This window comes from Onychostoma macrolepis, chromosome 08 (assembly GCF_012432095.1).
Source record: "Onychostoma macrolepis isolate SWU-2019 chromosome 08, ASM1243209v1, whole genome shotgun sequence".
NCBI lineage: Eukaryota > Metazoa > Chordata > Actinopteri > Cypriniformes > Cyprinidae > Onychostoma > Onychostoma macrolepis.
The window spans coordinates 17,137,943-17,156,023 of NC_081162.1; the positions used below are offsets into that span (position 1 = coordinate 17,137,943).

Here is an 18,081-nt window from a genome sequence, read left to right on the forward strand (position 1 = left end):
AAACACAACACTTGTAAAGCCTCTTTGGTGCTGACATTGTATATATCTCCAGTAATGGCGGACTGCAGCTTCTCACTCAGGGCTGTGCTTATGCTAATAGGACAGAGAGCGTAACAAATGGGTGGAACTTTTTTCCCTCGGTGACGTGAACAGAGGGAGAATCTGAAACAGCTCGTTTGGAGAGACTGTTCATGATTTATTGGTTTTATAAAAAAATGAGTTGGTGGATTTTTAACATTATAGGCTGGTTGTTTTCACACACTGCAGCCATACAACTGTGTTCAATCACTGTATGTGATTTTTGCATAATAGGTCCCCTTTGAAAAAGCTGGAGAATGTGACCCAGACAGATCAACTTGTTCAGATAAATATCATGTGAAAGAACGGCTGAAGTACTTTATCTTGTGACAGTCATCATGCTCTATGTGATAAGGATGGGAATGTTTCAGGTTCCTGGAAAATTTATGTTTTAAAGTGTTCTGTGACTGACAGACATTGATTTGTGTTGGTTTTGGTTGTTGATAGACAGGTTGTGTGTCTGTCAGAATTGTGTGGGAAAACTTCATTGTATTTTGCACTGTATAAATAAAGACATTTGTGACTCATGCTTCTGGATAGTGGAAAAAGTAAATCAAAGACCACACCTTTTTATGAATAATTTGATGATGTACTCTTGATATCAATGCTGTAGAGTAGCCCTATTATAAATCATACAACCCAATATTATGTTAAATCATAATCACTCATTATTGATTAATGTACTTAAAATATCATCCTCTTCTAGAAATAACACATACAATCATTGCCGTTTTTCTTGGCGAATACATAAATATCAGTTAATGTCTTCAAAAAATGTCTATGATTTAGTGTGTCTAAAAGGGCGATTTATTTGACATGACGTGTGACAGCAGCCGTTGGCAGTGTATTTGGGTGTACCTGACTATTTGATAAACGTTTTTGCAAATTAGCAGTGATGTAATCACCGATGTGAATAAAGACAGTGGAGTTCACATACAGTGCCTTCATTTTTTTCATGTTTTGTTATGTTGCTGCCTTGTGTTAAACTGCTGTATATTTTTTCCCCCACATCAATCTACACTACATACATGGCAAAGCAAAAAACAGTATTTTAACATCTTAGCAAATTTAATAAAAAAATAAATGATTTCATTGTATTCATACCCTTATCTGGGACAGTTGAAATTTAGCTCAGAAGCATTCATATTGCTTGTAGATGTTACTACACTTCGTGTGAAGTTAACCCGTGGCATATTCAGTTGAATGGGTATGATTTGGAAATGCACACAAATCTCAATAAAAGGTCTAACATTTGCATATCAGAGCAAAAACCAAGTCCTGCGGTCAAAGAAGCTGCCTGTAGAGCTCAGAAACATGATTGCATCAAGCAATCATCTTGGGAAGAATTCAGAAAAATTCTGCTGCATTGAAGGTTCACATAAGCATGTAGTCTCTCCGTTACCCTTAATGGAAGAAGTTTGGAACAACCAGGACTCTTCCTAGAGCTGGCCTCCTGGCCAAACTGAGCAATCGAAGGGCTTTGGTTAGAGTGGTGACCAATAACCTGATGGTCACTCTAGTTGAGCTCCATGATAATACATGGAGATAGGAGAAATCTACAGAAGTACAAACATCACTGCAGCATTCCACCGATCTGGACTCAATACTCTCCTAAGTGAAAACAAATGAAAACACATGATTTATTATTTATTTGGCATTTGCAAAAAAAGGACCTAAATGACCCTCAGACTGTGAGAAACCAGATTCTCTGGTCTGATGTACCTCAATTCCAAGCATCATGTTTAGAGCAAACCAGGCACTGCTCATCACCTGTACAGCATCATCCCAAATGTAAAGTATGCTGGTAGCAGCCTCATGCTATGGGGCTGCTTTTCAGCAGCAGGGACTGGGGGACTAGTCGAGAGTAGAAGGAAAGCTCAGTGCACTAAAAATTGAGATAGCCTTAATGAAAACCCAGTCCAGAGCATTAAGAACCTCAGACTGGGCAGTCGGTTCACCTTCCAGCAGGACAATGACCCCAAGCACACAGCAAGAGTGGCTTATAGACAACTCTGTGAATGTCCTTGAGTGGCCCAGCCAGAGCCTGAGCTTGAACCCAATCAAATATTTATGGAGAAACCTGAAAATGTGCGCCTGCCCCCATCCAACCTGACAGAGCTTGAGAGGTGAAGAATGGCAGATAATTGCCAAATGATGATGATCAAAGCTTGTCGCATCATACCCAAAAAAGTACTGACTTAAGGGTATGAATACTTATTTCAGTTTTTTATTTTTAATAAATTTACGAAATTGTGACAATTCTGTTTTTGCTTTGTCATTTTGGTGTATGGAGTGTTTATTGATGTGGGGGGAAAAAAAGTAATTTAAAGCAGCTAAATAAAAGTCTGCAACATAACAAAGTGTGAAAAAATGAATACCTTTTAGGTTAAGTAATATTAACTGTGAGTAATTTTCCTACACTATGTGATTTGCCAAAAATAAAGTTATCCAGAAAATGTCAGAAGCCTTGGGAAAGTTTGAGTTCTCCATTAGTATCTCTTTTATGATGCAGATATTAATTAGTTATCCTTAATTCTTACATAATAGAATTAATGATGCTTAATTATTAATTAGCATTAAGAAAAGCTGATTTATTGTCAAAGTGGAATAACATACTTTCTTTGTTTGCTTTATCCATTTGTGGTCAGATGTTCAGTAGCTATAGTTAATATGCTGCCCACTAATAACAATAGAGCAACTAGCAGTAAAAACGCTTATTACCAAATGTACAGCAACCTACCGACCTCCAGCAATAAAATCGCGGAAATATATATTTTATATATAAATATTTACAGTACATATGGTTTTTCAGTATATTTTTCAGAATTTATAAGTGTGTAAGAAAAAGTTTGTGTTTTATAACTTGAATGCTGTTGTTTAAAGCTGACTTGCATGTTTGTTTTGGCAGGAAATGGCTTTATTTAAGGAGGTGAGAGCACTGCAGATGGTTCCTGTGGAGCTTGTGAGGCCCATGCAGAGCAGTGTACCCACTAGACTGGCGCTGAGCAGACTGGAACTGCTGGAGAAGCTTCTAGAACAGCTGGGCACCAAGGACTCTGGCTTCACCCTCGACAACGTCATGCGGGTACTGGCCCAACTTCAACTCTTTCTGAGATGATCTCACTGGGTGTCAACCCAATGGCTTTCTCCTCAGTCAAGCTGTAAGCTTGAAGTTTAAAGAAGATTTTTTAAGCTACAGCTTTAAAGTATTAGCTTACAAATATGCAAATGGATGGTTAGATTTATTGACTACATGATACATGAATGTTTATGAACTAGTCTGAGACCACACACACCGACTGGCATTAGGTGCCATCTGTGGTGGTGAATGTTTGCAGTTGGGTGTGTGCACAAACCCAAACTATGCTTCAGCATCTAAGACCACACACAAATATTTTATATTTGGGTTTTTAAGGCAAAAATATCACAAATTTAACCTTTCTGTTGGGATCTGAAGGTTAATTTTATTCGCAATATCATTAAGATTCTTGAGGGCTTCATTAGACTGAAACAAAGTGGTCTTTGTATGACAGAGAGGGTGTAGTCAACCCTACGTAATGTCTGTTACCATCAGTTTCTTAAAAGGGCTGTTCTGACAGCCAGTTGCATATCCATGGCATAGTTTATGAAAATCATCCAAGCACTGCATCATTCTCTCTCTCTCTGTTCCAGCAGTTAGTTGTATAAAGTGGTTAAGCTGTTAAAATTACAGTTCCTTAGGGTCTTATTTCCTTCAGGTTCTAATTTGAAGACTCTTTTTATTTTGTTTTTCTTTTGCTACCTGTGCAGTTTAAAGTATGTTTGCAATGCAAACTTGTCACTACTGCAACAGAGACTGTGAAATTTCACAAGAATCTGCAAAATGTACGGTGAGGTTTCTGTCTGTGTTCCAGCTGTGCTTTGTTATTTTAAAACAACAGATTCTTCTGGTTTTGCGTGTTAGCTTAGAAGGTTTAGGTCACCACACCTAGGCAGCCTGAAGTCTCCACATGGTTTAGCTGGGTGGGTAATAGCATCGTATAAGTTAAGAGAGTTTTTAAATTTGTATATAATTTATATAATTGCTAAACATTTGACAATACAGTTAGATGTAATCTTTAATAAATATCAAAATAAATATACACTTTTCATATTGTACTTTTATTGTGTTTTTGTATGACCTAATTTCACTTGTAGAACATAAAATGATTGATTTTAGTTTTTAGTCTTTAATGCCTATTGCCTAATTAGTTAAATAGTTAAATTTTTATATTGACTATTTATTGTTGTTGGCCATAACATTACAATAATTATCAGCTTATCTGTATTGGCCAGAATTTTCATATCATTGGATTTCTGTTTTGGTATTTATGGACTGGATATTAAAGGGGTTAGTTAACTGAAAAACTAGTATTATTTCATCATTTATACACACTCATGTTGTTAAAAACCTGTATGATTTGAGGAGTCGTAACATTATTTATTTTTTATTTTTTTTGGAGCTTGACGGATGTTGGTTAATAGTATGCTTGTGTTGTGTAGGTAAAAAGTCATACAGGTTTGGAACAACTTCATGAACAGTAACAGAACAGGTTTTTTTTTTTTTTTTTTGTAGTTATCACCAATGAATCAGCCCCTAAATGTCCTCTTAAATATTTATTGCGTCTTTCTGTTAGTTTGGTCTTTTTCATTGGTGATCTCCCACGAAATGGTTGCTGTAGGTTACATGCAGGGATGGCTGCTAAATGTCTTCTGCCTGCTGGTTTCCTGGGAGATGAGATGGGCTTCAGGGCACAGCAGAGAGGCGATTGGGTTTCCTGTAATTAAAATGAGAGATCCAGAGCCTGGGAGCAGATGAATGGGATCTGTGTATGGAGAACGTAAGAGAGAAAGTGAGGGGCAAATACTGTGAATATAATGCAAATGTTTTACAGAATGTAACTAAAAATAAATGTTGAGTTATTATCAATGTTAGTTAAAAACAGCTGCTTAATATTTTTGTGGAAGCCATGATACATTTATTTTATCTTTTTTTCAGGATTCTAGATGAATAAAATAATCCTTATGAATAAAATTTCTTTTAAACAAACAAAAACTCTTACCCACCCAAAAGCTTTAACAGAAGTGTACCTATTCTAAAATCACTTGATTATATTTAAATGAATTAATAATGAAATATATTTGTGTGTGATATATGTTGTGTTAGTTTCTGGCAGGTGGATTGGAGCACAGTGCTGCCTCAGTGCGGGAACTCTCCGTGAGAGTCGTCCAGGCTATGTACCGTCTTCATGGAAAAGCAGTATTGAATTTTCTGCCACCTGATGACACCAGCACACGTAAAAACGTCCTCTATAAGAACCTTTTTGACTCACTCGCCAAGATAGATGGAAACACCATTGATGCGCAGGTAAAACCGGTCTGAAGTGTATGTTAGCTGTTTCATGATTGAAGCTCATGGAATGTTTATGGGTGGGCTCAAATGTTGGGATACTGCATTCAAATTAAAGTGTCTCTTTCTCACTTTATTTCTCCAGAAACCAAAAAAAGAAGATGGTGAGAAAGAAAAAGAGGAAATCAGAAGCTTACAAGAGCAGCTTGCAGTGCTAAAGGAGATCAGTGTAGGTTGAGTGGTCAGAGGTGACCTAATCTAACTTTTCAGTTTTGTTTTTAATGCTCTCACACAAAATTCTTCATACCTGGCATTAACATTTTTGTATCTGGAAGTTCTTTAGCAGGATTGCATGTGCATCTGGACTAAATGACTGTAGAGTGAATCTCTGTCAGCACATTGAACCCTTTTGATCATCAATTCTGTGAATAGATGAATTCATAAATGAATTAAAGATGTGAACATGTCTTTTAGGAGAAAGGGAAGGAAAATACCAAAGTACCTGAGAAAAAAGCCGAGAAGTCGACAAAATCAGGTGTGTGCTGCTTTTTTTTTGCAAACTCTCAGTAAAGGTCAGTTCCTATATAATTGCAGCAAACACTGCAAATCATGCACAAGCTAGTCTTTTGACCTGCCGACTTTTGTTCCTCATGTTTTTGTTTTAAGGCTTAAAGGTGCAATATGTAATATGTCCAAAAACCACTAGAACAGTGTTATATATTTTGCTGACTTGTGTACTTACATTATCCCAAATGTTTTGAAGAATGTTTAAATCCAGCGAAATAAGCAATTTTAACTAGTGACACGGACCGTGTCCATAGTGTCATTGTGTCGCCTGCCAACAACGTCATACACCCTCGATTTCCGGTTTTGTTTTGTAGAAACACCAAAGAAACACCAAAGACATTATAACAGCATTATAACAGAACTTTCAAATGTATCCAGTATGATAAAACAGCGCTGCTTTACCTCACATAAGTGGTTGACTGTGGCATAATGAAAGCTCCGCTGCTTTCGAGCCATGTGTCACGCCTCGTTTCGCTTCGACGGCTTTCAGCCTCACCCTGCTTCATACTACGACGTTAATAAATCTTTAATACATTAGCTCATCCATGAACATGATTTCTACCCGAGTCCCGTCGGATTGCATCGGCTGTGGGGATGAAGATGACAACTCCCATGATTCCACACTCAGTCATGGCGTCATCAAACTACACCTTTGTTTCTTTGTTTGTTTTGAATACGCACCCTCTAGCAGCAAAAATTACATATTGTGCCTTTAACTTGTCAACATGTTAAATTATTGAGTTGAAAGAATATAAAGGATCAAAAATATATCTTGGGGTTTCCAGTCGAAATATCTGATGGCACATTTTTTGAACCTGCCATAGCCACATATATCTTCATATATCTTTTAGCTGATATGATTTAGATGCATGTATGACCTTCTTTGTATTCGCTTGTCACTTTAGTCAAATGATAAAAACAGTGAGAACCAGACCATTATTCTTTCTTGATTCTCTCTAAAGCATGTATCACATTGCCTTTCCTCAAATTACCATCTAATTTGCCAGTAGCTCAACAAACTTACCTGTTTGTGCAACCTACACATCAATATTAACCCTCAGTTTCTGTGTGGTTACTAAGAGAGGCCATTTAATAGCTTGAAAATATATATCATCAGGATGGTTCAATGCTAAATAACACTGGAACATCATTGCAAACCTCAAACAGGAAATTCAGTCTGAGCAGAATGTGATGGTTAATTATGTTTCCCTTGGTTTCCGCAGGTGTTAAGAAGGTAAACCAGTCTGTTCCTGCTGATGCGAAAGGAAGCCAAGCATCTGTAGCTAACTACTTAGACAAGTAAGGACTTCTTCTTGTCAGTTCTTTGTTGATTCTCTCAACTGATCAGTTTGTAATTCTCCCAATCAGTGGAATCTCAATTTATGAGTTTCTGATTCAGTGCCAGCTCTGCAAAGTCAAGTCTTGTGTAGCTGTTATAAATGCACTAATATTATCTCAACAAGACATGTGGAAAGTGATAGCATAATGTGCAGTGCTAATGGGCTCTCATTTAATGAGTTTCTCTTTGTACTGCTGGAAAAAAATCTTAATAGCGTGTTGAGTGAGAAATGAAAGATCAGATCAGAGATGATGCTGGTGCTGTTTTGTCTAGTCTGTGTATTTTCTGTGGAGAGAGAGATGAGTCGTTTACTGAGGATGGACTCGACCTGCACTACTGGAAACACTGCCCGATGCTGCAGCGCTGCCTTCAGTGCAGACAGGTGCACACACACCCAAACACATATATTTCAATATTTCAAAATAATTCATATTGGTTAAATTACATCTCAGTTTGCAAAGTGTGCTAATGAAGCATGTTTGTGCGTTTGTTAGGTGGTGGAGATTGCGAGCGTGACAGAGCACTTGCTGACTGAATGTGAGCGGAGGGCAGATTTCACCCAGTGTCCACTTTGCTCCGAAGCGCTCACCCGAGATAAGCTAACTGAACATGCTAAAAGCACTGCTTGCAATCGTGAGTCTTTGTGTGGTTGCATGGTATTTTTATTCTATTCTCATCCAGCAAGAGACGGGAAGTCCAGGGTGGAGACGAAGAGTCTTTTATTAATGACGCTTACTAGCTTCGCTTACTTCCCTCTATGCCTGCCCAAGTATTGGCATACGTCCCAGTTCCTGGGTGCACCATATACTTGTTTATCAGTTCTTAACAGAAACATAGGAGGTAGTTCAGCCTTGCGTATAAAACTATGATTATATGTTACACAGTATAAGAAAAAGAAAGACTGAAAATATTAAAAGCATGTATGTTCCCACATCAAGTTAATGAGAGGAATATTTTATATTCCATGTCACCTCATAGATTTCTTAAGGAAAAAAAAAAACATTCCAGTCCAATAAATAGCATAAGAAGATTTAAACATTTGTATTATCTTCCAGTTCCAAAATAATATCAGAGATGAGTATCTGCAACTTTTTTTTACTTGCTTTTACTCACATTTGGTGCTTCACAAGTGTTCATTTTGATCCCTTTGCATCACACTCTTATTATACCTAAAAATAAGATAAGACAGCCCCACTCTATCATCAGATCTGTTTATCCATATGAAGTTCACACAGTGTCACTAGAAATGACCTTTCACGACTGCAGATTTATTGTCATTTCTGTAAGTGGAGAATTTTCTGCATTTATTGTTTGGGAAAAAGTAAAAACAGTTTTGTTTCCTGGTGATGGAATTATTCCTGTGTTCTTTTTTTTTTTTTAGCACCAAATTGTGGAGAAAATTGTAGTCACTGTCCTCTCTGCCATGAAAACTTTGCCTCAGGGGAGGAGGTGAGATCACACACAAACACATGCATAAGGTGCTACTCTACATCATCAACTCATTTATTGTCATGAACAACAAAATAACAAACAAAAATACCTGGTGCACGAATGCTGTCTGCCACAACAGTAGCTGTAAAATGATTGAAATTAATTGAAATTATTTATCCATTATAAATAACTTGAAAAGTTCTTGTTATACTTTGTTCGGTGTCTTTTATTTCTCTGTTGCACATCATACAGATGAGCTTATGAGAACATGTTTTACATATTCAGTGTTTGACTTGTCTTCTGTGTTAAATGAATGATGTCTCACGTCATGTACCACATAAACTCATACACTTTTCAAATCGTAAACCTGTTTTTGTGAGGGTTCTAAACTGTCCCTGAAATACAGTGTGAGCTTTGTTTTCTACATATTGCAATGGAAATATGGGCAATCTTGTTAAGATAAAGAGAATGATGTTTACCAATATGTAAAGACTTCACCTCAGACACTGAAAAATGAAAATTAGCCTGTATTTTACTCACCCTCGAGGCATCATAGGTGTATAGGACTTTCTTTTTTCAGATGAATCCAATTGGAGTTATATTAAAAATTGTCCTGGCTATTCCAAGAGTTATCATTGCAGTCGTCAGGTGTTTCTGTTCAATAGTCCACAAGTCGTCAAATTAAGTGCACGCATCCATAATAAAATGTGCCTCACGTGGCTCCGGGGCATGAATAAAGGCCTCCTATAGCGAATCCATGTGCGAATCCAATATATCTATATTTCAAATGTAATAAACACTTTTTTCTCACTTCTGCTGACTGTCATACATGCAAGCTGTTCCGGCGGATGACGTAGGATGTATGCGCAGCACGCATATGCTAGTCTCGCGAGTTTGTTTACAGGAGCAAAGGAAGCAAAGTTTCCTTACTTTAGCAAAGGAAAACCAGTCTTCTCTGGGCTTATATCGAAATCCTCCTCCGATTTTTCCTCTTTTTTTACCTCTTGTCTGATCGTATTTTCCTCTTTTTTTTTTTTTTTTTAATCTGGCATCTCTGTATCTATAGTTCATCTGCTAATATCCGTACTGTGCACTCATTACTAGACATGCCCCTTACTGCTGATTGGCTACAAGTGTGTTTTGGGACGTTTTAGAAGGTTTTAGTACTTTAATCTGCTTTTGTCATTTATATTTTTCATTTTTGTAATATTTCTGTTTAGCTTTATATTAGGGGTGTGCGATATGACAATTTTTGATCATGGATGATTAAAATCTCTCCACGATCTGCTTTTGAAGAAATATCGTAGTATCATGCTACAGCGCACATTCTATCAGTTGCAGATCTGGTGTCTTCATCTCAATATACTGTACAACACAACCAGTGTTGGGGGTAATGCATTACCAGTAACTCAAGTTATGTAATCAGATTACTTTTTTCAAGTAACTAGTAATGCATTACTTTTTAATTTACAGTAAAATATCTGAGTTACTTTTTCAAATAAGTAACACCAGTTACTTAGTTTTCCCATTTATTGACTAACAGCTCTCCTGTTCCCATGTTGAGAAAAATCTGTAGTGCAGAGGCGTTGTGTAATTTGTAAAAATGATGGTTACTGTAGTTCCATCTAGACTAAATATGAACATCCATTTAATCATCTCACTTGCACAAAAACAGATTTAGTATTCCTTAAAATGAATAAAAACTGAAATGCAAACTCAGAATATGATGTAAACCTGCAATAAATAAACATGTTAATAATTGAATTTACATTTCCTTCAGCCTGTGGCTTATTCATTTCACTTTTGGTGTGAAAGGGCTTTTACATATTCCAAAATATAACATTTTTTATATTAAAAACTTACAAGCAAGCCCAGCCCAGATGAGAAAAAGAAACTCAAAAGTAACGTAACACATTACTTTCTATAAAAAGTAACAAAGTAATGCAATTACTTACTTTTTAGGTAGTTACTCATTGTAATGCATTTAAAAAAAACAAAAACTTTCCTCAACACTGAACACGACAAACATTCACATCAAATGTTAACTCAGCGGTAGAGTTACACTCATGGGACACTGCACTTATTTGCAATTGCAAAAGTACATTTCATTTGCATGCTGTTCTGATGCACGCTTTTTCTGAGCGTGTACACCTGAAGCGCACGCACACTAAAAAGCCTGTCAAACAGCTCCTGCATTCCTGGACTAAGTTATTTTTCACATCTGATTGCGCTAATAATGTCAAAATACAGAAGATTTACATATAAACAGTTGGTTATGTCTAAAGTGAAAGCAAACAGTTGAGAGAAAAATGGATGCAGGCTTGTTAGATGCATGAAGGTCTTGAAGTGACAGTACTAAACATGCTGCCGCTTGTCATTAAAGGGATAGGGATTTATCCCTTATTAAAGGGATTTACTCACTCACATGTCCCAAACCTGTATTAATTTCTTTCTTGTGCTAAACACAGAAGAAGATATTTTGAAGAATGTGGGTAACCAAACAGTAGCTGGTCCATTGATTTTGATAGTAGAAAAAAAAATACTATAAGTCACTAACATTTATGTTCAGCAGAAGAAAGAAAGTCTTAAATGACAGAATTTTCACTTTTAAGTGGACTTCCCCCTTAAACTTAATAAAACAACAAAACGCAAAGAGAAAAATCACTCATTGCTCTTGACTGAAGAGCTTTAAAACAGTTGCTTTAATAAGAATCAGTGTATAATTTACACAGTGAAGTAGTGTTTTATTTTTATATTTATTCATGCAATATCTTGAATGCTACTGCTAAATATGCCTACCTAAAAAAAAATAAAAAAATAAAGCACTGTTTGTTTTATTTGTATGTTATGTGTATTTGTAATGTGTATCTTTGTTCTTATTTTTTTACTAACAAAGATAAAATAATGACAAAGACTTTTATCTTCACTAACTTTGGCCTAAATATCTGCCAGTCTTTTTATTTAAATTTTGTTACTTTGTAAAGCTTTGTTTTTAAAATGGGAAATTAGTTTAGCTGTACTGCTCAGCAGTACATCATGGAGAAAAAAAAGTAAATGACAAAGAATCGTGATAAAATCGTGGTATTCCTGAAAAAAAAAAAAACGTGATGTCATTTTTGCCAAATTTGTTTTTAAATTAATGTCATATTTTAAATAGTTTTGGTTTTAATTTTAATTTACAATAACCATACTGGTTCAGGAAATGCATTAGTTGTTCTTGACTTGTAAGAGCTCCTTGGCTAGAAAGACATTCGCAGAACATCGCTAGATATGATGTAAGGAGTTTCCAATATGTAAGAGCTGATATTATTTATAAGGTTTAGGAATGTAAGAACACTCATCGAGACTCAATAGGTAGAGATTATTTACATGAGCATCCATGATGATAAGTGAATAACTCCAGTATTAAAGTCTCTCCCACACACGTTCCTCATACAGCAGTGTAACAGTGCATGTCTTGTATTTGCAGGGCTGGAAGTCTCACCTCATGGGAACTGAGGGTTGCAAACAGAACTCACGGAGGAGAGCGGTACAGCAGAGCACTCTCTCACACGCACAAGGTGATCATTCATCTCCTTTGGCCCTCAATGAGACCTTTACAACCCCACACTGTCCCCTACTGCCCCACATTGCCCCATAACAGCCCTATAGATCCCAACTGCCCCACACAACCTCCACATCATCCACTCTGCCGTACAAGAGCCCATCTGCACCACATGACCTCAAAGAGTCCCACAATGCCCCATCCTCCACACACTGCCTCTGGAATGGGCTGTTCAGTAAAGTATTATTTTGAATACTGTGTTTACTTTGGCTAAACTACAGTATATAGCATTGGACAATGCATTTCTCATTAACTCCTCATTAAAGTGTTTGTGTGTTTGCGCTTCTCTTATTCTTTGCCTTCAGGAAAAACAGTCAGTACAGCTACAGCTAAGACGACAATGGTCATATCCGAGTCCAAGGCTCGAGGGCTGGGCAGAGGCAGTCGCATCCCTGCTCCTGCTTCCAGGATTAACAGACGCACCAGAATTCTTCCAGGCAAGGCCTCTAGCCACCGACTACAACAGGCATAGCACACAGGCTACATGGTAACTCTAGTAGCTTTGCTGAAATAATCTCATATGAGTGATTTATAGCAAAAAACACACAAATTTACTTTATATCAGGTTTCAAATAATGCATTATTGCACTCTTATTGCTGTACTGATTTAGAAATATTCCTGTAAGACAGCATCATTATTCGAAGCACACATTATCTTTGACACCTGATATAAAAATTACCCATTAATGAATGTAAAATCTTTCAAATGTGTGTGAACGAAAATACTTGAGCTGAAAAACAGGTTTATGAGCAGATACGCAGTTTGCATTTTGCTCTGTTTACCTTTTCAGGTGGATCACCTGGATTCTTTTGTAATCTATTTAAGAATTGTATTCTTGTATGTTGTTTTATACTTGTTTGTTTAGTGTGTGGTGTATGTGAATATTTTGTGATTGTAGCACTTTGATATTTAATGGGTTTTAAAGCATCATTAGCACCATAGCCAAACATAAAAAGTAGCCTTTGAAAAGAAAGCAAAAATTCTGTTCAAGAGATTTGAACCTTAGATTCTTATTTTATCTGATTCAGAAAATGCACTTAAATTTCCTGCAGCACTCGCCTTGCAACATTTAGTTTACAAACAAACAAAAATGTTGTTTTTCTTGAAGAGGGCAAAGGCTAATTCAAGTCGCAGAACTGCCTTGGTGCTTCTCAGAGAATCGGGACTTGGAACAGAGATGTTGCCAATACACGAGGCCACTGCTGAGAGAATAAAGAGCCATAAGGGATGATGATGCTGTTAAGACTATTATTTCATATGTTTGGTCTTTGCATTTGCTTCAGTATTAGAGAAACTATTGGCATTTTTTGTGTTAAATCACTGGGTATCATCTGTATCAAACTATGCTGTTCTATTGATTGTGTTAGAAATTAAATGCTTTAGTCCAGTTATGCTTATAAAATCATTGAGACCGAAGATTTGAAACAACATAAAGGCAGTTTGAGTGGAATAGGCTGATCCTGTGCCTGAAAATAAGCCATAATGTCACGTTTTAAAGTATTTGCATATTAGTGAAGACTGAACATAGGTATGCAGTCAGAGTTTTCCTATTATGTGAGACATGATAGTCATGGGAATTTTTTTAAGGTACAACCCCAATAGGCTTTAACAGTATATTATACCGGAATAAAACAAACCAGTTTAAAACCTTTGGGAGTAATCACAGCACATGGGCATTTCTTTTTAAAAATGTTTTCTGGTGTCATTACTGACATAATGCATTGTCTGTAGCTTCTACAGCTCACTGCTGAGACATGCATTATATAACTGAAATAAATCAGCCCCTGCAGACATGATTCACTCATGTGGCATTACTGAGATGTTTAATATTTATATAATATAAGTCAACCTAAACAATTATTTGAGTGGAGAGAGTGATCTAAAAGTGACAAACTCAATTTGCTTGCACAGATGACTGACACATACCCAATAGTATTAATTTTTCAGTCAAATGTATAAATATTTATACTATGTAGATAATATATAGGTGATAATGGTAGAATATCATATAATGCTTTTTTTGTTGTTTGCTTTCATTTGTATTTATAGCAGAATTAAGAAGCACACAAGAGTTGCATCATAGTAATCTGGAGGATGTACCTGAAAATGTTGCACTAATGTGTGCTGTCAGTTCTCAAGAACATGATTGCAAACTTTTTTTGGCAACCCTAAATGAATTTACCAGCAAATTAGAAAGTGCATTATAGGTGCAGTCTTAGTCTGGCCACTTTCCATTTTCCTCAGGTGTGTACAGTTCACAACTTTAATGTTGTCTGTACAGATTAAGCGTTTGTTCTTAGACATGCAATGAAGACTATTTAAGACATATTATGAAACAAGATTTAAAAGATTTATACTGATGGTAATTTGAATTGTCAGCCACGACACATTAATTCAATGCCCCTCAGCTGTATGTGCATATCAACAGAAGCTAATATCTGCTTTGTTGCTTGTTAGAAGCTGTTTTAATAAATGTATTTGAATAATGTTTTGTCACATGCTTGTTTTTTGTAATGTAATAATGTAAAGATACAATTTAGCTTTGTACGTTTTTTTGATTGTGACACAAACACCAAACCAAAACAACACATCTGAAAAATGAAATGTTCATGGTGGTGTGTTTATCATGCAGTGTTATTCACTCACAAATGAAATGATGCAGATCAATGTCATTTACTCACCCTTGTGTCGTTTCAAACTTGTATGACTTACTTTCTTACATGGAACACCATAGAGAACATTTCAATTGAGTTGTATTAAATTATGTTAAAGATATAAGCACCATAGGAGTGAATAATGACTTCAGTTTCAGACTGTTCCTCACACAAAGCTACCGTATGATGCAGAGTGACTTTAGAATATGTGGAATATATCGCATAACATGCATTCTAAACTTTTTAGAATAGGTTAATCATACTTTTATGGTGTTTAAAAGCTACAGTTTCCATTCATTGTAGGACATTATTCAAAAATTATTTTAATGAATTTCTAGCTGTGTCTGGTGCATCATAATTGGCATAGAAATACATTTGAAATGTATGTTTGATCTTAGTAGATTAGTTTATATATGTTTTGGTCCAAAGTCAAATTACATGTGTTAATGTTTGTTTTAAACACCTGCTTAAACCCCCTTCAATTCTAAACACTGAATTCTCTCCTTCTAAAATTCCAATTCAAATAAATAATGAAGGTATTGAAGTGAACCATTTTCCAGGTTGGGCCAACTTACATGAGTTTTATATGTTATTGTTTTAAATGTAAATATATATAATAAATTAATTACATTATTTGTTGGCTAAAACAGGCGTTACATATTTGTATGTTACCTTTTACATTAGCCTACTGCTTTGTTCCGCCATTGGAGCATGTTGTCATAAAGGTCCACTTGTGTTTAATTTGCATCTTTTTCCATTTACTTATATTATTATTATTATTTTATTTTTATTTTTTTACTTTTCGTGGGTTTTATCTTTTTAACCAAATCTTTAAGTTATGTGTTCAGAATACTTGGAGGAAAAAAATCTAATATTCACTGGAGTAAACATTGTTGAGCTAGATCTACACTCTTAGAAAAGATGTGTTAAAAAATTACACATTTTATGTGTAACACTCTAATTTACACATTTTGTGTCAATATTAAATAAAAATGTTTTACACATATGTATGTGTAGTTTAAAAATCAACACAACTTCTGAATTTACACACAGCATTCAACACAATGCGTTTAGACCAATGTGCTAACACTTTATGTGTAGTTTTTTAAAGACGTCCGTTATTTAAATTGGCTAATGTGAACCAATAGGGACTAACCTTACGTTAGGGTCTTTGAACGGAATCCAGTCAGCCCATAGTCATTTTAGTCTGTCTAACAGCGACATGCCATTTCGTTTTATTTTTGTATTTTTGTAAGTAAAATATAGCATTTATACCATAATCGTTTAATTATGTTAATCGACTAACCTTCCTGTCAAAACTGCTCTTCAAAACCATCTTTTTACTACAGAGGAGACGATTCGCCCCAGTTCGCGCCGGAGACTGCTAGCAAGATTCCTGAGGTAAGATGTACTTGAAATCATATTTTGCTTACATTTATTAACAAAAGCAATGTTTCCTGCTGCTGTTGTTTTAATATTGTTTTAAACGTGCGGTCACAGCGAAATTTTGTGGGCAAAACCCGGTCATTGTCTAATAACATTAGTTAGCTGAAGCCAGGTAGCTTACAATCTAAATTTGCTAACATTGTATCAAATAAGTGATGTCTAACATTATGTTTATTACACAGCAAACGAACCAATCAGAAGATGGACCATTTTTTATGTTCACCATTCAGGTAAGCACTGCAATTAAACTCACACTAAATCATTCATTCATACCAAATCAAGCATTCTTTAGTTTATAAACTTTAGTTTATATTTTAGTATTATTTTGATCTTTCATTTGGTAGAAGACTCTGCCATTGCAGTCCCACATGACCAGGAAGGTACCTAACATCAGTGCACAGGTGGGTTAACTACTGTAGAAGGAGGAAGATCATCACATAGTGATTGCTTGCATGTGTCTTAGTGTGTTTTTGTCTCAAACAGCTACCCCTTCACTGCAGACAAGCTGAAGGCTAAATCCTCAATTGGAGTCTTTCTCTCTATGGATCTCAGCATTTTTGGACATAATTTAGAATATGTAAGTATTACAATTAAATCTGACAATTTAGTTTACAGTTCAGCTGAAATGTTTGTATATGGTATTGACAAGCTGTTACTTACAAATATATATATTCTTATCTTAGAGTAAAAAAGGTTTAAAAATGTAGGTTAAATATAAATTGACACTAATGTGGAATTGTCTCCTCTCTCTGTCTTAATATAGTGTTGGAACCCAGGATCTCCACTGAAGGACTGAGTACATTTGTGTTTGTGGACACGCATACAGACCAGGGAACATTCTGATGTTGGCAAAGTTCTGAGCAGGATCCAGTCTTTAGAGAGGTTCATTTATTCCCAAAGGTGGACAAAAACATTGTGTTGGCTTTTAAAAGGCTATTTTGATAATGACTTTTACTCCTATGCTGTGGAAAAGATGGAGGAGTACAGACATTGCTAAAAATAAATATTTTTTGAGCATCTTTCAAAATACTTTTGGCCACCATCAATCCAGCAAAGTTTGGAAAAAAGTGAAATGACTATGAAGGTGGGGTTATGTGTCATGTTACTTAATGAGATGAAAATAACTTTTTTGTCCTGTGTTGGACATTTCCTTTTTGACTGCTTAAAATTGTATGTATATATATATATTCTGCAGTTCTATGTAATTGTTGATATTTCATCATAATAAATATTTTGACAACATGCTAAACAACCAATGATTTTTCCATTCATTTTGTCAAATGCGAACATTTTGTTTAGAATTTTATGTATGTTTTTTTTTAACATAATGTATGTAGTGAAGGACAGCACATAATGTGTTAAATTATACACGTTTACACATCTTTGTGATAACCTTTCTGACACATTTACTGTGTTAAAACCATCAACACGATGAATGAGTAAAAATTAACACAAAAAACGTTGTCCCAGAACTCACCCATGAATGTGTTCAAATTTAACACAGGTTGTCATTTTTAACACATCTTTTCTAAGAGTGTAGCCTATAGACTTATATAATATTTAAAAAAATACATCGATTGGGTTTGTATTTGT

At 35.6% G+C, this 18,081-nt stretch overlaps 1 protein-coding gene across 4 annotated transcripts in view; it reads left to right on the top strand.

The window, feature by feature from the left end:
• cep104 (centrosomal protein 104) overlaps window positions 1–17,980 on the top strand; it is a 34,436-nt gene extending 16,456 nt beyond the window's left edge. The window contains exons 13-27 of one of the 4 annotated variants that reach the window (XR_009272428.1): window positions 2,987–3,163; window positions 5,264–5,464; window positions 5,592–5,675; window positions 5,921–5,981; window positions 7,237–7,312; window positions 7,626–7,734; window positions 7,847–7,985; window positions 8,734–8,801; window positions 12,253–12,343; window positions 12,693–12,874; window positions 16,392–16,443; window positions 16,671–16,718; window positions 16,833–16,889; window positions 16,972–17,065; window positions 17,252–17,980. Coding sequence is in view for 3 of the 4 variants with exons in the window: in XM_058784252.1 (XP_058640235.1) it covers window positions 2,987–3,163; window positions 5,264–5,464; window positions 5,592–5,675; window positions 5,921–5,981; window positions 7,237–7,312; window positions 7,626–7,734; window positions 7,847–7,985; window positions 8,734–8,801; window positions 12,253–12,343; window positions 12,693–12,859 (1,173 nt within the window). In the remaining variant the exon portion in view is untranslated. Of the gene's footprint in view, window positions 1–2,986; window positions 3,164–5,263; window positions 5,465–5,591; window positions 5,676–5,920; window positions 5,982–7,236; window positions 7,313–7,625; window positions 7,735–7,846; window positions 7,986–8,733; window positions 8,802–12,252; window positions 12,344–12,692; window positions 15,605–16,391; window positions 16,444–16,670; window positions 16,719–16,832; window positions 16,890–16,971; window positions 17,066–17,251 lie in introns of those variants that run through there. The other 3 variants (XM_058784253.1, XM_058784252.1, XM_058784251.1) reach the window with 3 other exon arrangements.
• The last annotated feature ends 101 nt before the right edge of the window (window positions 17,981–18,081 follow it).